This window comes from Rutilus rutilus (genome assembly GCF_951802725.1).
Source record: "Rutilus rutilus genome assembly, chromosome: 25".
NCBI lineage: Eukaryota > Metazoa > Chordata > Actinopteri > Cypriniformes > Leuciscidae > Rutilus > Rutilus rutilus.
Genome location: NC_140229.1, coordinates 17,230,521 through 17,252,979, shown reverse-complemented (window position 1 = coordinate 17,252,979; position 22,459 = coordinate 17,230,521). Strand labels below are relative to the sequence as shown.

The 22,459-nt window shown below is 39.9% G+C and overlaps 3 protein-coding genes and 1 pseudogene across 4 annotated transcripts in view; all 4 read left to right on the top strand.

Moving 5' to 3' along the window:
* LOC311284816 (uncharacterized protein) overlaps positions 1–22,070 on the top strand; it is a 199,560-nt gene extending 177,490 nt beyond the window's left edge. Inside the window, exons 7-10 of the mRNA XM_084400028.1 lie at positions 16,123–16,181; positions 16,868–16,921; positions 17,982–18,100; positions 20,254–22,070. Of these exons, the coding sequence (XP_084256154.1) occupies positions 16,123–16,181; positions 16,868–16,921; positions 17,982–18,100; positions 20,254–20,483 (462 nt within the window). The 3' untranslated portion in view covers positions 20,484–22,070. The remainder of the gene's footprint in view (positions 1–16,122; positions 16,182–16,867; positions 16,922–17,981; positions 18,101–20,253) is intronic.
* On the top strand, positions 784–3,482 carry LOC311285530 (protocadherin gamma-C5-like; annotated as a pseudogene). Its single transcript has one exon. The product of its transcript is annotated as a protocadherin gamma-C5-like (transcript).
* pcdh1g30 (protocadherin 1 gamma 30) lies at positions 3,632–8,280 on the top strand. The gene has a single exon (XM_084401194.1). It carries the CDS (start codon positions 5,356–5,358, stop codon positions 7,885–7,887), a length of 2,532 nt encoding a protein of 843 aa, XP_084257320.1. The 5' UTR covers positions 3,632–5,355; the 3' UTR covers positions 7,888–8,280.
* On the top strand, positions 9,335–11,842 carry pcdh1g31 (protocadherin 1 gamma 31). Its single transcript, XM_084401204.1, is given in 2 exon segments — positions 9,335–11,702; positions 11,705–11,842. Coding segments are annotated over 2 exon segments (2,196 nt in total). The 5' UTR covers positions 9,335–9,541; the 3' UTR covers positions 11,740–11,842.
* Positions 22,071–22,459: the final 389 nt, after the last annotated feature.

Sequence of the window (22,459 nt, the reverse complement as noted above, 5' to 3'; positions counted from 1 at the left end):
CTATTTGTAAAAGTTGCTGCACAGTCATTTAATTCTGAATTTTGCAAAAATAAGTTGAAATGCATTTGTTTGTGCATAGTAAAACATATCTGCAATATTTATCAAGTTCACTGATAATTGTGCGTGCATTTATTAATCATTATGATACAAAAATCATAATAAAGTAGGCTATACTATGTACAAAAAAATCAGATGTGCCCAGAATATGAACACAACGTGTTTACACGTTAAGCATTTTCCTCCAATAGAAAACCATTATAATAACGCTTAATGTGGCTTAATGCAGAATGTCCCCTTATTATGTCGAAATAACCTGATATTGTGTCGAAATAACAGATATTATGTCGAAATAACGACTTATTATGTCGAAATAACGACTTATTATGTCGAAATAACGACTTAATATCTCAAAATAACAAGATAAGTTTTCTTTTTCTTTTTTCTTCACCATGCGGTTCAGGGCTTCCATAGAATACAGCCTGGATATAATTGCTTCCAGACATTATTTTTGGGGGTGCTATCAGGGTGCTTTGGTCTTTCTTGGGGGTGCTGAAACACCTGCTAGCCCCTCCCTAGCGCCCCCCATGCTGGTTTGGAAGACATTGTTGCATCATTTATTACAATCAAACAAAAACATAAATAAATAAATAACATTTGCTGTAATAATGATTTAGCACTTAATTTTAAGAACAACTAAATTGCTCTTGCTCTTCTCTGTTATGCTCATCTTGTTACTTTAATTATTTTTATTTATTTTTTATTTTTATTTTTTGCGTACAACAACATTTGCCCATCTAGCTACGAAATAAGTCTGAAATAAGCTGCATTGCATATTTTAGCTCACAGTTATCCACTAGATGCCGTAGCACCACAGAGGGCTAGTTATGCCTTTAAGAAACAGCAGAGCATCTATTGGACGAGTGAGCGTTGAGCTCTGTACCAATCGTGCTTCAGACTATACAAAGGGATCTACTCCCTCCCCCAGCCAGAGGAGGAGTACAATGATGAGAGCTGTAGAGCGAGAGGAAACATGAACGCTTTATGAGGCTGATCACCACAACGAGGATGCGTTGAATATACGTAATTATTTGAAAATGGAGAACAGCATTCTGATTTTCTATGGATATAAGATCAAGATTTGTTGATGGGAATATCAATCGCAACAGAGAAATGAGGCACAGGAGGATCAGAGGGTGGAAATGGGCAGCGCTTTGGCTGTTCGCTTTCTCTCTATTGTGGAATACAGTTGGAGCTCAGATTCGCTACACAATACCTGAAGAGTTAAAGGAAGGATCTATCGTTGGGAATATCGCGAAGGATCTTGGGTTTGACATCTCAGATATCGCCGAGCGTAAATTGCGGATAGCATCTGAATCAAATAGACAGTATTTCAATGTGGATTCAGGGAAGGGTGATCTGGTAGTTGATGGCAGAATAGACAGAGAAACGCTCTGTGGACAAAGCGCCAGTTGTCTGATGCCACTGCAGATCGTTATTGAGAATCCATTACAGATGCACAGGGTAGAGGTCGAAATACAAGATATAAATGATAATGCACCAAACTTCCACAATAAAGATGGCGTATTAAACATTTCTGAATTGACTTCTCCAGGCGCTCGATTTACCTTGGAAAGTGCCGAGGACCTCGATGTTGGCAGCAATAGCTTAAAGACTTATTCTCTGAGCAATAACAACTTCTTCCGTTTAAATTTAAAGACACTTAAAAACGGAAGGCAAATACCAGAGCTAGTGCTTGATAAATCATTAGATAGAGAGAAACAAGCAGTTCACAAGCTAATATTAACAGCTCTGGATGGTGGTAATCCGGTAAAATCTGGCACGTCTTTACTGCAAATAATTGTTCAGGATTTTAATGACAACGAACCTAAGTTTGAAGTTGCTGCATATAAAGCATCTGTTCTAGAAAGCGCCGTTGGTGGTTCAAGTGTGATCAAAATAAAAGCAACAGATTTGGATGAAGGTCCTAATGGTGAGATACAGTATTCATTCGGTGCGCACACGCCTGAACTTATAAGAAATGCGTTTACTGTGAACGCTGAAACCGGTGAAATAACAGTAGCTGGAAATCTAGATTACGAGAATACCAAATCATATACATTTGATGTCTGTGCTAAAGACAAAGGAAATCCACAGCTCGAGGGACAATCATCGGTTCAGATAGATATCATAGATGAGAATGACAACCCTCCAGAAATTATATTGACATCTTTACCGAGCCCTGTACCTGAAAATGCAACGGTGGGAACTGTGGTGGCTCTGATTACCGTCAAAGATTTGGACTCCGGTAATAACGGCAAAGTCGAGCTGATTGTCTCTGCGGATGTTCCATTTAAATTAAAACCAACTTTTGATAGCCATTATTCACTGATAACGGATTCTTTCTTAGATCGTGAGTTTCATTCTGAATATAATGTAGAAATACAGGCCATAGACTCTGGTATTCCACCATTAAAAACTTTGAAGACTATAAATATTAAAGTGCTTGATGTAAATGACAACCCTCCAGTATTCTCACAATCATCATATAATGTTTACATTAACGAAAATAATCTGGCAGGTGTTTCATTGTTTTCTGTATCTGCGTTTGATATTGACCAAAATAAAAACGCTATACTCGCTTACTCGATTTTGGATTTAAATTCAAATCACGTTCCAGCATCATCTTATTTTTATATCAATTCTGAGAACGGGACTATTTACAGCATGAGCTCATTTGATTATGAGAAAATGAAACTTATCAGTATCGTAGTTCAAGCTAAAGATTATGGCTCTCCATCTCTGAGCAGTAACGCCACTGTTCATGTGTTTATTCTGGACCGGAACGATAACGCTCCTGCTGTCATTTACCCGTCCACATCCATGGGGTCTGTCCCTCATCAGAGGATGCCCCGTTCTGCTAAATCCGGCCATCTCGTTACTAAGGTAACAGCAGTGGACGCGGACTCGGGTCATAACGCCTGGCTCTTCTACAGGCTCGCGGAGGCCACGGACGCGTCACTGTTCAGTGTGAATTTACATACGGGAGAGGTGAGGACTAAACGCGCTGTTTCAGAGCAGGATGACTCCTCTCAGAGACTGATGATAGAGATAAAGGATAATGGAGAACCGATCCAGTCCACCACAGTCACAGTGGATATACTGATAGAAGACGGGTTTCATGAGCCAATTTCAGACTATAGAGAGAAAACAGTCGAGCCCAGGAAGAAAAGCGGTAAAATTACTTTATATCTGATCATCTCCTTGGCTTCTGTGTCCTTGTTGTGTCTGATGACATTTTTCATCTTGCTGGTGAAATGTGCGCGAGGCAGTAGCGGCGGCTCAAGCTGCTGTATCAGGCGAACTGATTCTGGATACAAGAACCCCAACAGAAACCTGCAGATCCAGCTCAACACTGACGGGCCCATTAAGTATGTAGAGGTTCTGGGAGGAGACATGATGTCTCAGAGTCAGTCCTTTGGCTCCTATCTCTCTCCAATGTCAGAATTCAGTGATCTCACCCTCGTTAAGCCCAGCAGCACCACAAACTTTACAGACACGCTAAACGTGCTTGATGCGTCATTACCAGACAGCGCGTGGACTTTCGAGAGCCAACAGGTGAGACGCAGAATAATTAACTCAGCATCCATATAGAATTGTGTCATAATTGTATTCTTCGAAACGGTGCATAAATATAATTTCACATATATTGCACCTTTAAAAGTGTGATGGTGCACATTTTTTTATACGTGTGTGTGCGTGGGGGGGGGGGGGGATTGGAGCTTGGCTCAGAGATCTCTTGTTTACCTGAGCGTCTCTATTTTGGACAGAAGTCAGCATTAGCTAGAATTTCTGTAGTTTTATTTTTTGTAAAGAAAAATAAAAAAAAGTTTTTTTTTTTTTTTGAGGAATCGTAGAGAAAACTTGGACATGTTTGCCCGGTTTCACGGACAAGGCTTAGATTAAGCCAGGATTAGGCATTTGTCCAATTGGGGCATTTAAGTAGATTTTGTAAGGTGTATTAGAAAAAAACAAAACATTACTGGTATGCATCTTGAGACAAAACAATGACATTGACATGTCAGTGCAAGTTTCTTTTAGTTAAAGCAGCTCAAACATTCATTTTAGTCTGGGACTAGGCTTAAGCCGTCTGTGAAACCGGGGGGTTAAGACGTTTATTCGTTTGATAGAGCTTACCAATAACGGGAATTCGCATTTAAAACGATATGTACATGTTTCATTATAATAGTTGTAAACGTCGTGTGCCTATCCACATTGTGCAGTGAAATAAAATGGATTTAATTTTAAACAGTTTAGCATCAATATTTCTAAAACCGTGACTCAGCAACGCTATCATTAAAGGTTTTTTTTTTTCTGAATTCAAAAACGTTTAATAAATTTTACTGACGTGCAAATTATATATTTAGCCACCTTTTCGCACAATATTTGATGTCATGTCGAAACTCCTGGAGATAAACGTTTTCAGACTGCGGTCAGCACTTTGGACTGGACAGCTCCCGTAACGCTGCGACTCTACAGCAGCAACAGGCAAAGTCAGTCCTGAAGTGTCGCTGTCCTGCAGAGTTTAGCTCCAACCCTAATCAAACACACCTGAAACAAACTAATCAATCTCTTCAGGACATCACCAAGGCTTCAGACCAATGAGTTTTATTTATTTTTTAGGGTTGGAGCTAAACTCTGCAGGGCAGCGGCACACCAGGACCTACGTAGTCTATTCCTGCTCTAAAGTTTTAGAAGGCATTGTTGCAACAACAACCAAAGAAAAAAAAGAAAAAAAAAGAAAAGAAAATTGTTTATTGGGACAATTTGCTCATCATAGAAATTGAAAATGCAAAATCCTAAATAAAATATGCAAAAAGGCTTAAATAGCACATTAAATTACTTGAATTGTTTTATACTGAATTTTAAGAACAAACTAGTTACACTTGCTCATCTCCCCTATATGCTCAATGATCATAGGCTGTCATTTAAAAGTCGTTTTGCGTTCAGAAATATTTGCCTCTCTAAGTAGCTCAGAAACTAGAATAATACTATCTGCATTGCACGTTTTAGCTCACAGTTCTCCGCTAGATGCCGTAACACACTGCAAGGGGCTGGTTAAGCTTTTAAGAAACAGCAGAGCATCTATTGGACGAGTGAGCGTTGAGCTCTGTACCAATCGTGCTTCAGACCATACAAAGGGATCTACTCCCTCCCCCAGCCAAAGGAGGAGTACAATGATGAGAGCTGTAGAGCGAGAGGAAACATGAACGCTTTATGAGGCTGATCACCACAACGAGGATGCGTTGAATAGACGTAATTTAAAAAAAAAAATGGAGAACAGCATTCTGAATTTCTATGGATATAAGATCAAGATTTGTTGATGGGAATATCAATCGGAACAGAGAAATGAGGCACAGGAGGATCAGAGGGTGGAAATGGGCAGCGCTTTGGCTGTTCGCTTTCTCTCTATTGTGGAATACAGTTGGAGCTCAGATTCGCTACACAATACCTGAAGAGTTAAAGGAAGGATCTATCGTTGGGAATATCGCGAAGGATCTTGGGTTTGACATCTCAGATATCGCGGAGCGTAAGTTGCGGATAGCATCTGAATCAAATAGACAGTATTTCAATGTGGATTCAGGGAAGGGTGATCTGGTAGTAAATGGCAGAATAGACAGAGAAACGCTCTGTGGACAAAGCGCCAGTTGTCTGATGCCACTGCAGATCGTTATTGAAAATCCATTACAGATGCATAACGTAGAGATAGAAATACAAGACATAAATGACAATGCACCAAACTTTCATACTAAAGATGCCACATTAAAAATATATGAACTGACTGCTGCCGGTGCACGATTTCCCCTCGAAAGTGCCGAGGACCTCGATGTTGGCAGCAATAGCCTAAAGACTTATTCTCTGAGTAATAACAATTTTTTCCGTCTTAATATAAAAACTTTAAAAGATGGAAGAATGGTACCAGAACTTGTGGTTGAAAAACCTTTAGATAGAGAGAAACAGTCTGTACACAAGCTAATATTAACAGCTCTGGATGGTGGTAATCGGGTAAAATCTGGCACATCTTTACTGCAAATAATTGTTCAAGATATAAACGACAACGAACCTAAGTTTGAAGTTGCTGCATACAAAGCATCTGTTCTAGAAAGCGCCGTTGTTGGTTCAAGTGTGATCAAAATCAAAGCAACCGATTTGGATGAAGGTCCTAATGGTGAGATACAGTATTCATTCGGTGCGCACACGCCTGAACTTGTAAGAAATGCGTTTACTGTGAACGCTGAAACCGGTGAAATAACAGTCATTGGAAAATTAGATTACGAGACTAAAAAAACGTACACGTTTGATGTCTGTGCTAAAGACAAAGGGAATCCAGAGCTCGAGGGACAGTCATCGGTTCAGATAGATATCATAGATGAGAATGACAACCCTCCAGAGATTATATTGACATCTTTACCGAGCCCTGTACCTGAAAATGCAACGGTGGGAACTGTGGTGGCTCTGATTACCGTCAAAGATTTGGACTCCAGTAATAATGGCAAAGTCGAGCTAATTGTCTCCCCGAATGTTCCATTTAAATTGAAACCTTCCCATAATTATTATTCTTTGATAACTGACTCATTTCTTGATCGTGAGGTTCATTCAGAGTATAGTGTAGAAATACTGGCCATAGACTCTGGTGTTCCACCATTAAAAACTGTGAAGACTATAAATATTAAAGTGCTTGATGTAAATGACAACCCTCCAGTATTCTCACAATCATCATATAATGTTTACATTAACGAAAACAATCTTGCAGGCACTTCATTGTTTTCTGTGTCTGCATCTGATATTGACCAGGATAAAAACGCTCTACTTACGTATTCAATCCTTGACTCAAGTTCTAATCACGTTCCAGCGTCATCTTATTTTTATATCAACTCTGAGAATGGAACCATTTACTGCATGAGCACCTTTGATTATGAAAAGGTAAAGTTGTTCAGTGTTCTAGTTCAGGCTAAAGATCATGGCTCTCCATCTCTGAGCAGCAACGCTACTGTCCATGTGTTTATTCTGGACGGGAACGATAACGCACCTGCTGTCATTTACCCGTCCACATCCATGGGGTCTGTCCCTCATCAGAGGATGCCCCGTTCTGCGAAAGCAGGACATCTCGTTACTAAGGTAACAGCAGTGGACGCGGACTCGGGTCATAACGCCTGGCTCTTCTACAGGCTCGCGGAGGCCACGGACGCGTCACTGTTCAGTGTGAATTTGCATACGGGAGAGGTGAGGACTAAACGCGCCATTTCAGAGCAGGATGACTCCTCTCAGAGACTGATGATAGAGATAAAGGATAATGGAGAACCGATCCAGTCCACCACAGTGACAGTGGATATACTGATAGAGGACGGGTTTCATGAGCCAATTTCAGACTATAGAGAGAAAACTATAGAGCCCAACAAGAAAAGCGGCAAAATTACTTTATATCTGATCATCTCTTTAGCCGCTGTGTCTTTGTTGTGTCTGATGACGTTTTTCATCTTGCTGGTGAAATGTGCGCGAGGCAGTAGCGGCGGCTCAAGCTGCTGTATCAGGCGAACTGATTCTGGATACAAGAACCCCAACAGAAACCTGCAGATCCAGCTCAACACTGACGGGCCCATTAAGTATGTGGAGGTTCTGGGAGGAGACATGATGTCTCAGAGTCAGTCCTTTGGGTCCTATCTCTCTCCAATGTCAGAATTCAGTGATCTCACCCTCGTTAAGCCAAGCAGCACCACAAACTTTACAGACACGCTAAACGTGCTTGATGCGTCATTACCAGACAGCGCGTGGACGTTCGAGAGCCAACAGGTGAGACACACTCGTTTCGAGTCAAATAATGTCATTTAAACAAGTTAATGTTTACATTCAGTATATTTTTTAACAGTGATATAGTTGCGCTGATTTCAGAACCTTGGACAGCACCATGCGTGCTTTTGTCTGAGAGAAGTAACTTTCTCCAATAGAAAATCACGATTTTAACCCCGCCCCTTTTGACTCTTTCCCAAGAGCCCCACACTTGTTGCTGGCAAGAGCTGTATTGTTATTTTAGAAACTTACAACCAATGGTGGAGATGGATACAAAACAAAACATTTCTTAAACGTCTAAGATAAACGCATATAGGAAATGCATAAGGAATCTCAAAGGAATCTATATCTACTAAATAATTACACTGGTGTGGGTGTGAATTCACTGCGCGCTTATTTTCTTAGTCAAAACGATTGTTTTATCCTAAAAGTAAAAACTAAAAGTGACGGAAGTTAAATCCCAATTTTAATCTTAAACACTATGGCGCTTAGCCTGGCTCCGCCCTCCTGCGTGCTTCCGCTCAATTTTATTTCCCTCATGTACGAGAGTCTGGTAGAACCAGGCTATATGGCGCTATGCATTGTTCTAAAATCGGGTTTTAATTCTGGCATGCGCAAACGAGCTAGGATTTTCTTTCTTTCTCATAACAGTGGAAATAACTTAAAATACCCTGTAGTTTTTGGTCATACAAGAGTAAGGTCAATTAGAAACTGTAAAGGGTCTTCTTTTATTTGTATACACTCATCACAAAAACAAATCGTTATGCTTTTGTAAAGTAAATGAAACGAAACAAACAAGGAAACAGGATGCGCTTTCTGCTGTCTCTGTTTCTTTTCTGGTGCGTGTCACAAAAATGAACCGAAACTTAGTTTATGTGCCTCAGTCACGATAAGAATTATATCTATAGAAAGCTTGAAATGTGAAATTAATTATGTAATCCATATGAAACCAACGAGAAGTACAGAGGTAATCTGCTCAAAAGTATATGTTTGTGTATGAGCGCTTCCCAGTGAGGAAACGACAAGGCACAAGAGTGAAAATCTCGCTCAACTTTATGAATTAAAATGTAAAAATTGATTAAAATATAATTTTTTCAAAATGTTCCGATATTGTTACATTAAAGTTCATAATTGTTCTACAAATGTTACTTTAACAGCTGCATGAAATACCAACTGTGGTTCCTGATTTATTTTTATGATAAACGTCCTTTGGATATAAAATATTGTACTGACATCTGAACATTATTGCATAATAATAATAATAATAATAATAATCATAATAATATCAAAGGATTTAGCTTTAAATAATGAATACAGAATATATATAATTTGTCATTTTTACAGAGATCATAAATAAAACTATGGTGCATCACTCTTCCATTGCAAGTTTCTTTTTCTTTTTTTAGTTTAACAGCAGGTGCTGATGCTGTGCCTTTAAGAAGCAGTTCTCTTGCTATTGGTTATTGCGACTTATGCCTACACCAATCACATACAGAATTGCACAAAGAGATCTACTCCTTCCCCCACTGACATCACAACGTTCAGTGCAAGCGGAGGCGAGGGATGCTCTAATCGCTCCGATTAAAAATGGATTTTAACATATTTTTGAGGCAAAATGGACAAGCTAAATTGTCATCGTGTATTGGGATCCCTAGTTTTTTATCAGCACGGTGAATTGTCTGGATTTTAAATCAAAATGACAAAGAGGATGGCATTCAGATGGTGGAAGCATTATTTGCTCTTCTTTTTTCTCTTTCTTCTTTTGTGGAGTACGACAGAAGGACAGACTCGCTACTCAATTCCAGAGGAATTAAATGTGGGCGCTGTTGTTGGAAATATTGCGAAAGATTTAGGTTTGAAAATATCTGAGCTGTATGACCGTAAATTGCGAATAGCCTCTGAATCAGGTAAGCAGTATTTCAGCTTGGATTCACGCAGAGGAGAGATAGTGGTTAACGAGAGAATCGACAGAGAGATCCTTTGTGGAGAAAACGCAAATTGTCTGTTGCCTCTTCAAATAGTTATCGAGGACCCTTTACAACTTTATAGAGTAGAAGTCGAAATACAGGATATTAATGACAATTACCCGCATTTTCAGTCAACTGACAGCGTTTTAAAAATTGCAGAATCTACTGTTCCTGGTATGCGCTTTCCTTTGGAGAGCGCAGTAGACCCAGACGTAGGCAGTAACTCTTTGAAATCGTATACTTTGAGTAAAGACGAATGTTTCAGTTTAAAAATAAAAGATCTTGGTGATGGCCGAAAGGTACCTGAATTAGTACTGGAGAAACATCTGGATCGCGAGAAAAAACCGATGCATCAGCTGATGTTAACTGCCATAGATGGAGGGAACCCGGTTAGATCTGGAACGTCACAAATTAATGTCACCGTGCTGGATATCAATGACAACAACCCCGTATTTGAGAACAATGTCTACAAAGTAGCTATAGCTGAAAACAGTAAACAAGGTACGACATTTCTAAAAGTTGAGGCAAAAGACTTGGACGAAGGCCCAAATGGAGAGATCAAATATTCCTTAGGGGAGCACATGTCTGATGCGTTGCGCTCGTTGTTTCACATCGATGAGAAAACCGGGGAAATGTTTCTAAACGGGGAGTTGGATTATGAAACCACTCCTATGTACAATATTGAGATACGTGCCAGAGACAGAGGTGTCCCCGAAATGGAGGGCCATTGCACGGTAAAAATAGAAGTCTCGGATATTAACGACAATCCACCGCAGATATTGCTTACGTCTAAACCGAGTCCTTTGCGCGAGGACGCGCCAAGCGGGACAGTTGTAGCGTTAATAAGCGCACGGGACATAGACTCTGGTGACAATGGAAAAGTCAGACTACAGACACAGTCTGGCCTTCCATTTATTTTAAAACCTTCTTTCTCAAATGAATATTCGTTGGTCACAAACGGTGTTTTAGACCGCGAAACGTTCCCGGAGTATAACGTGGAAATCACTGCATTTGACTCAGGCTCGCCGCCTTTAAGTAGCAAAACAATAATTCCAGTTAAAATTCTCGATGTTAACGACAATTCCCCGAAGTTCTCTGATAGCGTGTATCATGTGTACATAAGAGAGAATAACACTCCAGGCTCTATTATCTGGTCAGTATCCGCCCGAGACGTTGATGTCGGCGTAAATGGCAAAATTTCATACTCTATTGAGAACCCTAAAGCTTGGGATACCCCAATATCGTCGTATTTGTACATAAACTCTGACAATGGAAGCATATTTAGCATGCATTCGTTTGACTTCGAAAAAATCAAAGTGTTTGAGGTCATCGTTCAGGCTAAAGATCATGGCTCTCCGTCTCTGAGCAGCAACGCCACTGTGTATGTTTTTATTTTGGACCAGAACGATAATGCTCCTGCTGTCATTTACCCGTCCACATCCATGGGGTCTGTCCCTCATCAGAGGATGCCCCGTTCTGCGAAAGCAGGACATCTCGTTACTAAGGTAACAGCAGTGGACGCGGACTCGGGTCATAACGCCTGGCTCTTCTACAGGCTCACGGAGGCCACGGACGTGTCACTGTTTAGTGTGAATTTACATACGGGAGAGGTGAGGACTAAACGCGCCGTTTCAGAGCAGGATGACTCCTCTCAGAGACTGATGATAGAGATAAAGGATAATGGAAGCCCGGAGCTTTCCACTACGGTTACGGTGGATATACTGATAGAGGACGGATTTCACGAGCCCATCTCAGACTATTATAAGAAAAACGTAGAGCCTAGCAAAAAAAGTGGAAAAATTACTTTATACCTGATCATCTCTTTAGCCGCTGTGTCTTTGTTGTCTTTGGTGACATTTTTCATCTTACTGGTGAAATGTGCGCGAGGCAGTAGCGGCGGCTCAAGCTGCTGTATCAGGCGAACTGATTCTGGATACAAGAACCCCAACAGAAACCTGCAGATCCAGCTCAACACTGACGGGCCCATTAAGTATGTAGAGGTTCTGGGAGGAGACATGATGTCTCAGAGTCAGTCCTTTGGCTCCTATCTTTCTCCAATGTCAGAATTCAGTGATCTCACCCTCGTTAAGCCCAGCAGCACCACAAACTTTACAGACACGCTAAACGTGCTTGATGCGTCATTACCAGACAGCGCGTGGACGTTCGAGAGCCAACAGGTGAGACACACTCGTTTCAAGTCAAACAATGTCATTTAAACAAGTTAATGTTTATACATTCAGTATATTACGTAACAGTGATATAGTTGCGCTGCTTTCAGCACCTTGGACAGCACCAGATGTGCTTTTCTCTGAACGAAGTAACTTTCCTCCAATAGAAAAGCACGATTTTAACCCCGCCCCTTTTCACTCTTGTCTAAGACCCCCACACTTGTTGCTCGCAAGAGCTGTATTGTTGTTTTAGAAACGTACAACCAATGGTGGAGATGGATACAAAACAAAACGTTTCTAAAACGTCTAAGATAAACGCATCTAGGAAATGCAAAAATTTTAATCTCGAAGGAATCTATAAAATACTAATTTAAAAAATGGAGAGTAAAGAGCGTTTTCAGAGAGCTTTTGACTGGGCTGCAGTTTGGATTGTGCTTAACACTTTGTGTTTTGGAACGCACGCTTCGGAACTTTTATATTCCACAGCGGAGGAATCGAAACCAGGAACTGTTGTTGGACACTTGACTAAAGATTTAGGAATGGACGTTCAAGTGATACTTCTAAGGGAGATGCGAATAATCTCGGAATCTAATGATAAATATGTTGACGTAGACCTGACATCTGGAGCTTTGGTGGTCAAGCAAACAATGGACAGAGAAAGTATGTGCGGAGGAAGTTTACATTGTCACATTCGGATCCAGATTTCTCTTCAAAATCCTTTGGAAATGCACAGCGTTACGATAGAAATTGTGGATGTTAACGACAACGCGCCACTTTTTCAAAGCCGAGACACTTCGTTGGAAGTTTCAGAAGCGGCTGCGCCCGGCACAATGTTCCGCTTAGAAAGTGCGCATGACCCTGATGTGGGTTTGAATTCTTTGCGCGCTTATTTTCTTAGTCAAAACGATTGTTTCAAGCTAAAAGTAGAAACTAAAAGTGACGGAAGTAAAATCCCAATTTTAGTCTTAAACGAGCCTCTTGACAGAGAAAAGACAAGTGAATTTAGCTTAATTTTAACTGCAGTTGATGGTGGGAGTGCAGAAAAGTCTGGAAATAGTGCCATTTTTATAAATATTTTAGATGTCAATGACAATGCGCCACACTTTCATAATCCTACAAAAAGAGTCACGCTTTTAGAAAATTCACCTCATAGATCGTTAGTTGCAACTCTTAATGCCTCTGATGCCGATCATGGTCAAAATGGTGAAATATCTTACATGTTCGATAAATACACCCCTGATAACGTTTTGAAACTCTTTAGCGTTGATTCTGTGACTGGCGAGATTAGAGTTACAGGACTAGTCGATCACGAGCTCGCTAACGTGTATGACGTCACTATTCTTGCTAGGGACAAAGGAATACCTCCCATGGAGGGCTCGTGCAACATCAAAATCGAGATTATTGACGTGAATGACAACACCCCTGCTATCACCATTAATGTGGTTTCCCCTGTAATCTCTGAAGATGTGAGTTCAGGCACTGTCATAGGCCTCATCAAAGTCAGAGATGAAGACACAGGGAAAAATGGCGAAGTGAGTGTGCACATCCCTTATGGGTTGCCTTTCAAGATGAGGTCGCCATATAAGGGGCTTTTCACTTTAATGACTGATGGCCAGCTGGACAGAGAGGCTTTGGCTGAATACACCATCACTGTGATCGCCACAGACTCTGGTTCCCCGCCTAGTTCCTCGCAGGAATCTTTTGTGTTACGTCTTTCAGATGTTAATGATAACCCCCCAGTCTTTTCACAGCCTTCTTACTCAGTAGACATAGCCGAAAACAATGCCCCAAATGCCCTCCTTCTGTCCGTGTCTGCATCAGACCCAGATGTGGGGGAGAATTCTACAGTTTCTTTCTCGATTCTGGAGAGCGAGGCTCTCGGTATGTCCGTGTCTTCATATGTGTATATTAACCCAGATAGTGGGCAGATATATGCTATGAGAAAGTTTGACCATGAGCAACTGAACGCGTTTCAATTCGTGGTGCGGGTTCTTGATAGAGGAACTCCAGGTCAAAGCTCCAACACCACAGTGCATGTGTTTATTAAAGATCAGAATGATCACCCTCCTGTCCTTATATACCCTACACCCCCATCTGATGGGACACTGCAGTTTTTAGTACCTAGCACACTCGGTATCGGATACCTAGTCAATCGCATCACATTTGTGGATGGTGATAGTGGCCACAATGCCTGGTTATTCTACAGAATCTCAGGCCTTGATGCTGAAATGTTTCACATAGGTGCACATACCGGAGAGCTGCGCACAGCTCGTAAACTTACAGCAGAGGACAACAAATCTGTCTTTAGTCTCACTGTGATTGTAAAAGATAACGGCAGGTCTTCTCTCTCCGCTAGTGTGGTAGTTAACATCACCCTGGCTGAAAAAGCCTCAGGCGCCTCTTCTGAACGCGTGAGCTCTAACTCCAAAAGACCAACTGGGCCTGACCTCACTTTGTATCTTATAATCACTTTATCCTTCATTATTGCGGTCTCATTCCTGGCTATCATTGTTTTAGCAGTGCGCTGGCTCGGCCACCGCGGCTACATTATGTGCCTCATGCAAAAACTTGGTTTCAAGCACACACCTCGCGAGCACCAGCACAATGACCTCCACCTGCAGCTAAATACTGACGGTCCTGTTAGATACATGGAGGTCGTGGGGGCCTCTCGGGATTTCCACAAACACACATATGCACCTGGTTTCTCCACCATCTCCAGCAGAAGTGACTTTGTGTTTGTTAAGGCGCCACAGAGCGCTCTAAGCATGCGACTGTCAAAAAGACTCTTCACTCACTCACTCATGAAGGTGAGAGTTTCCAGAAATATTGTGCTCTAGCGTTTAAAAGTTTGAGGTTGGTAAGATTTTTAAATGTATTTGAAAGAAATCTCTTATGCTCATCAAGACTACTCTATTTTACTCGTAAATAGTAAATGCAGAGTAATTTTAAATAACTGTTTTCTATTTTAATATGTTCAAATGTAATTCAGTCCTGTGATGGCAAAGCTGAATTTTCAGCATCATTACTCCAGTTTTCAGTGTCACATGATCCTTCAGAAATCAGTCTAATAGGCTGATTTGGTGCTCAAGAAATATTTTTCAAGATTCTTTGACAATTTAAAGTTCCAAAGAACTGCATTTATTTGAAATAGAAATCTTTTGTAAAATTATAAATGTTTTTACTGTTGTCTTTGAGTAATTTGCCTTATAAGCGTCATGTGTTTGTGGTAACATGAAAATCATGCTGTACAGTATATGTCCATAAATTTCTATTGACGCAGGCTTCAGTCTCTATGACTCACTTTTTGGACAAAGCACTCTGTAATGCCAGGTGTATTAATAATCAGGCCATGTTCAGAGCTATTTCTAGGCCCAGTGACACAGCGGATAATTCAACAATATGAATCTGAGAAGAGTTATGATAAAAAAATAGTCAAATGTTCTGCCGTGAGGTGAAGCTGACTTTTGTAATCATTATAATTTAGAAATAGAAGCAGTTGGATGAAGCTGTATGTATGCTATGCAGTCCAAAACTGCAGACTGTCTTTTGTGAATTCTGCACTAGAGTTTAGAGGATCATTGTGACATTGCACATGCCTTGAATAGCCTCTTGCAACATAATGGCTCAACCCGGTGTGGGGACATGCAGCATAATTGTGTGGGATACAAAGGAAAAAAAATAGAAAAAAAATAAGGCACAATTATGAAATATGGTGGGGGGGATTTATCCACAATCCACCCACAGGTGAGCTCATATTTAGTTTAATACAGACTTGTGTGTATTTTCTTCATGCACACGCACTCATGCGTGACGGCAACATGATCGAAGTTTCAATTATTCACACACACTCTCCCTCAACCTATTTCCAACCCAATGTTCTTCTTTGTTGCTCTGTTTCTCACTACTGCCCTCAATTTTTTTTTCCTTATGTTCTGGCGAAGGTGCAGTTTCAAACAGTCCTGAGGAGAAACAGAGGATGTGTTTCAAAGTGTACTTTGATGTCAATAATACAAATTTGTGTTTCAGAACTACAACCTCCTATGACGGGATGGAGGGACTTGCTCTCCAGAACATACAACTAGTGCATATGAATCTCTATGCAAAACAAGATTTTGACAAAAATCATTTCTTCTTATTTTCAGCAAAAGCCACCTAACTCTGATTGGCGATTTCCTCCAAACCAGAGGCCCGGACCAAGCGGGTGAGTGTTGGATTCAATTTACTTGTCTCGCAAAAACCTATAAATAACATTTGAGATTATCCACGTGGTATTACCCTCTATTTTTAGTAATAATTTGAATTTAATCTGTCTGATTGGAATGAGATAACAGATCATAATAACAGAACAAAATCAGGGATAACCCGTAAACATTTGAGTGCCCATGCAGTCTTTCAGTGGTCGCTATCTTCTGAAGTTAGTCAGCAAGAAGAGTTACGGAGATAATACTCATAGACAAAAACATGTAGATTAGAACCGAAAAGATTTTAAAGTTTTCATCTCTACATTTAGTCCAAAATACTGTCCTTATTGATATTATAGATCCCAATGACAAGTCACCACTGTTCCATAATCCTGTAAAGAAATCCTGCAGAGGAAACCCTGCAAAAGAATCCTGTGTAGAAAATCCTGCAAAAATAATACCCTGCAAAAGAATTCACGTGAAAAAAAATCTTGCAAAAATACCAGATATATTATTTATGACAGCAATCATCAGATTAAAACATACAAAGGCTAACCAACTACCTGTGAGACACAACGTCTTTATAGTACCGTACACAAGGTTTTAACTTCAAGGGAACACCCATCCATGTGCTCTGATCAGTCTCGTCCTCACTGGACGTGGGGCGATTGAGTGACAGCTGCATGCTCCTGTGCTTATCTTTCAGTCAACACAGGTTCCACACCCTGCAGCAGAGATGGACTCCATACGAGAAGTCCAGGTAGAGTGAAGGCGAAGAGAAGGCTAGTGTGTGGTAGCGTTTGGCTTCACCTGGTGTGTGGCCTTCTAGTGCTGTGTTTAGGTCGTTCAGATTATGTGTCCTGCAGCTTCCAGCGACATGCTGTCCAGTCTGTTCCAACACATATATATATATGTAAACGCAAATTACATGCAGTTCGGTTCATTCAAGGATAAGGCTTTTGGATGTATGTGTATCGCTGATAGCTGTTCGTTGCATCTTGCTCTGCGGGTTGTCGTCGCACTGTGTTTACCTGTGCTTAGTAAACTTGTTTGTTCCAGTTTGGTTTATTTTGGCTTTGTAGAGCCAAGTCTGTGAAGTATGTCCCTAAAGAGTAGAGAAATATTTCTGTCCTCATGTACGGACCACGCTATCTGTTTGTGTGGGTAGAGAGAGTAAAAAAAAAAAAACCTGCTTTTTATTCATGTGACATTTTGAAACTGAGCAGCCTGTAATACCAAGAAATATACTTAAAGGTATAGTTCACCCAAAAATGAGCATTCTGTCATAATTTACTTATCCTCATATCGTTTCAAACCTGTATGACCTTTTTTTTGCTTCAAAAAACAAGATATTTCAAACACTGGACCCCACTGAATTCCACTGTGTTTCACAGAAGAAAAAGAAAGTCCTACAGGTTTGGAAGACCATGTGGTTGAGTAAATGAGAAAAGTTTAATTTTGGGGTGAGCTATCCCTTTAAATAAAGCTTGTTGTGATTTAATCAAAGGGCAAAGTGTATGTGTTGTCATGCCACATGGTGTAAACAGACATAGAACTGTATTCTGATCAGCTCATCTGTCTGTTTAAATCATGCTCACCTCGGCTCTGTCGACTTTAGCCTCCATTTTCTGACTGAACTGCACTGTCCTGCCCTGTCACACAAAATGGCTGTCTCAGCTAATGAACCGGGTGCGTTTATGCTAGCAAACTTGGTGGCTGCTGTTCTCATATGCGTGTGCGAGAGATAAAATGTGAGAAAAAGGCACCATGAATGTGTGTGAGCACATGTCGAGTCACTAACCCCGTTCTCTCTTGTGTAGGGCTGGAGTGCGTCCTGACGAGGCAGGTGCCGGCGCTGGTGTGATAGCGGGAACAGGACCGTGGCCCAACCCCCCTACCGAAGCTGAACAGCTCCAGGCTCTGATGGCGGCAGCGAACGGTGAATCTCAATCTCGCTTATAACTCCTTCTTTTAGAAAACTGCATCAGAAAGAGAGCGAATAAGAACATGGGGAGAAAGCATTAGCACATTTAGCCTTTACTATATTTCACTCATATGCAATTTAACTTTTGAGTCAGCAAAACTAAAATGTCCTTCTGGCTGATCAGCTTTACAAGCTAAATTTTCATTTTAATCTTGCTGGTTAAGCTAATTAAGCAACCCGCCGGGGGCAAATCAGCCCACCGGCATCCAAAACACAACATATGCTCGTCTGTAAAGGAGGAAAGCCTATACACATACTGTGTTTGATCCACCTGTCCTCTAGATCAGATTCTGAAGATATCTTCAGAAGATACTGGGTGATGTAAGAAGAGAGAGAGTGCAGCTTCTAGGGTACAATGGATTTCACAATTTATTGACTGTTATAGAGTCAAACTAATTGAGTGTAAAGAGACAAAGGAGACTTTCTCCCTCTCAGCAGCTGCAGTCAACACAACAACAATGTGCTGATGTTCTTCTCTAGCCAAGATGAATGCAGTCTTTCTAAGAAACAGAATCTCAAGAGTATGTTCACTTATATACATGCTAGATGAAGCCGAGCTATACAATCACATTATAGATCTGTTAGTTCAAATTCACACCGGGCTGGTATGATTTTAGTCAGAATAAAACATTTTCAAGATATTTAATTGTTTTAGTCTGATTCAATCAAACTTGTAAGGCCATGTAAATGTACTTTGGACATTTATTTAGAGATAAATGTATATTTAGTAACACAATAACACTTTACTGTACTTTCAGAAAGAGTATTATTATGGAAATTAAATACTTTAAAAGAATTTACTTAAGTACAAACTGAACGCAATGTTTTCGGACACTTAATTGGATTGTAAATGGCAATGAAATGAAAATATATTATAATTTATATTAAATGCAATTAGCTAAATTTTAGAGTTCCTATTTTGTCCCACTTAAGAATTAAGTACAACATTATATGTAATTTTGTAATTACTTCTATCTTTGAAACATGGTTAAAGTGTACTATTGAATGTAATGACAAGCATTTATGGTAAAACTACAATACACTTAAGTGCCATTTCCGTTGAAACATTTGCATTTACACATTATAAAATATATCAAATTTAAAGTTAAAGTATGTTCGAAAAACACAATAGCGTTAAAATTATAATCAAATACTTCACATCTGCTTTAGTATGTTTGTCAACACAAAATAAGTGTCCTTCTTTAAAGCGCAATGTATGTATTAAAATGTCAGTTTAAATTGACATTATTACAAAGTGGACTTTTTTAAAGCATACTAAGTGTGTTAAGAAACATGAGCGTTTACTCTCTAAGTACATTTAAGTGGCCTTTTATTTCATTGATATTATCTGCAAGTTATATATATATATGAAGAGTTCAGATTCAAAAGCCTCTAAGTGCCATCTGAAATGTTCTTCTAGAATGATTATTGTTATCAAGCTTGTATATTTAAGTTCAATAATTTCACTTAAATGGCAATGCAAATTACCTATTAATTGTCATTTAAGTGAAATTACTTAACTTAAATATACAAGCTTTATAAAAATGATCATTCTAGAAGAAAATTTCAGATGGCACTCTTCATATGAGTACACTTCAAATGCACATTCAAGACCATTAAGTGCACTTGTTTTTTCACAAGGGTGGGTCCATGTTAAATTGACCACAGCATGTGGCACAGCATGACTTGTTGTGAATTTGGGGGGTGGGAATCAGATTTATTCCGTGAAAACAAAGGCAGACCTGCCTCACTGTCATTAGAGGACAATGCCACTTCCCTTTGCAATGCATTTGACAAGAACTGTGAAAATAGTGTGTTCTATTCTGGTATATACAGTACACATGTATTCTGTCCCTGTAAGAGTGTTGCTGAGTATGAGATGCATGTCGATGTTACGCCATTCATAATGCATGGGGGATGGGCAGGCAGAAGCAGGTCACTGAAGGAGCTGCAATGCGGTTCCTGAGTGACTGAATTATGAGCTCTGTGCTGAACCAACCCATCTCTAACCTTTCCCATCTCTCTCTCTCTCTCCTGTTCTTCTATACCTCCTCCTATTTCTTCTTGCCATTTTTCTTTCTTTCTCACCCTACCGTTGCTCTCAGAAGCAAGTGAAGCCACTGCAACTCTTGGCCCTCGCTACAATCTACAGTACGGCCCAGAGTACCGCCAGAACGTGTACATCCCGGGCAGTACCGCAACCCTCACGGCCAACCCTCAGCAACAGGTACCCCAGCAGGCCCTTCCCCCTCCTCAGGCCCTGCCCCCCGCCGAGGTCCCCAAAGCAGCTCAGACGCCCGCCAGCAAGAAGAAGCCCACCAAGAAAGACAAGAAGTAAGACACACGTGGAAGCACTATCAGAGCTGCAGAAATGTGTTGCCGGGATCTGAGCATCTCTCCTCACAAAACGTGTCCACAGGTTTGGTCAAAGAATCAAAAGATTAAGATTCAATGCTCATGTCTGTGAGGTTTTCATTTGCTTGTTTAAGATTGACTTTTTTTTTTATTTATTTTTTTTATTCCAATACAATATATTACTCAATAACCCCGCAAAAAAAAATCAAGCATTTCCTGTCACTGAAAAATGACTGAACGAAAGGAGATGTGTTCAGATTCCTGAAGCTCGTTCTTCGACAGATAACTCTGTCCTGTAAATAGCATTACTAAAACAAGAAGAAAACATGCATTTCTTCTTTTATTTTTTTCCCCCTCAATTGTCATGTTTTAGGCTTTTTTGTGTTCTTTTCAAAGCAAAGTAGATGCTTCTTGTGGTTACAAAATGAAACGCTGTTAGGCTTTTTAACATAATGTGCCACAACTCTTACCTTGACTGAAATGAGTATTGAGCTGAACTATGCAGTGCAAAGAGGATGTTGTTAGAGAATACATTCACATTTGTCTAAAACCAGATGGTGAGACACTGGACTGTTGGCATGGTATTAAAAAATAGATTCAGTCTTCTCATTAATATCCAGTTAAGCAGAGCTGAATGTTAGGTTAACACCGTTTGACTATTCTTTGCTATTATTTCCGGTTAGCGTGGTATATAAAAATCCTTTGGAATTGCAAGTAATGTAAACAGTGTTTTTAAAGATCAGAAAAGATAATCTCAGCCTTTGTAAGGTCAAGATCAGAGATTGATTTGGGTCAAAGTGAATGTGCTAAGAGTTTGAGTCGGTGGAAACCATGAAGTCAACCAAAATGAAAGAAAACAATGAATATGTGGAAAGACTAATGACTAACTTCAGCGCAACACTGTACTTGAATGGATCTTAGATGGAAGGATTCTGCACCAACCACCACCACCACAGTGTATATAAAATGTGTAACCTGTCTGTACAAACATTAGAGCCACAAGGGCTGGCTGTTACAGGAATGTTTCAGTATTTTTTAAAAAAGCAACAAAAAAGACGATAAAAAAAAAGAAAAAAAAAAAGATCCAGTGTAGTGTTCAAGATCATTGACTAACCAAACTGTACATACTACGAAACTTCTGAAGACACGCAATCGTAGCTTAAGGCTTGTGGACTATGTGCATATTTTTGTGTTTTCCCCCTTCGATTACACTTTCTTTCCATTTCTCCAATCACCTTGAAAGATAACAGACGATACTTACTGTCATTAGATTACCTCCCCTCCCCACATCTGACTGTACTTTTCTGTGCTTGTAATTCCAATCAGTCGGTAATGATACTGGAATGCCAATCCTTGTCTGTTTGACTATGAATATCTTATCTATATATATAAATGTCTGTCTGCTGCTTGGCTACCTTTATGTATTTGACTGTGATTCCTTTTAAGAAATGCTTAGCACCTCATGTTACCCTTTTTATTTTACAAGCTAATATTTATATCGCTGTTGATTTATGTTTTACTTTATTATTGGAACACTTACATTTGAAATAAAATTTTGTCAGAACTCACAGTCATGGCTGAGCTGTATTTTTTAAGTTTCTTGGTCTGTGGACATGTAAACAAGGTATACAGTTCAAAAGTTTGGGGTCGGTAAGAAATTAATACTTTTATTCAGCAAGGATGCTTTAAATTGATCAAAAGTTGACTTTTATAAAAGATATCAAATAACTGTTATTTTACATTCTAATAATATTTCACTCTATAACTGTTTTTTATTGTGTTTTTATAAAATAAATTATTATTATTATTATTATGAACAGTTGCGATGCAGCCTTGAAAAGTGAATGAAATGCAGCCTTGCTTTTTGAGATTTCGTTCTAAAACATTTTTAAAACATTACCGACCCCATTTTCCCAGGATGTGCTTCAGTGATGCCCAAAAACAATTCCAAATGTTCAT

Coding starts and splice junctions, on each gene's coding strand:
- pcdh1g30 (XM_084401194.1), top strand. CDS start 5,356: ATGGATATAAGATCAAGATTTGTTGATGGGAATATCAATCGGAACAGA.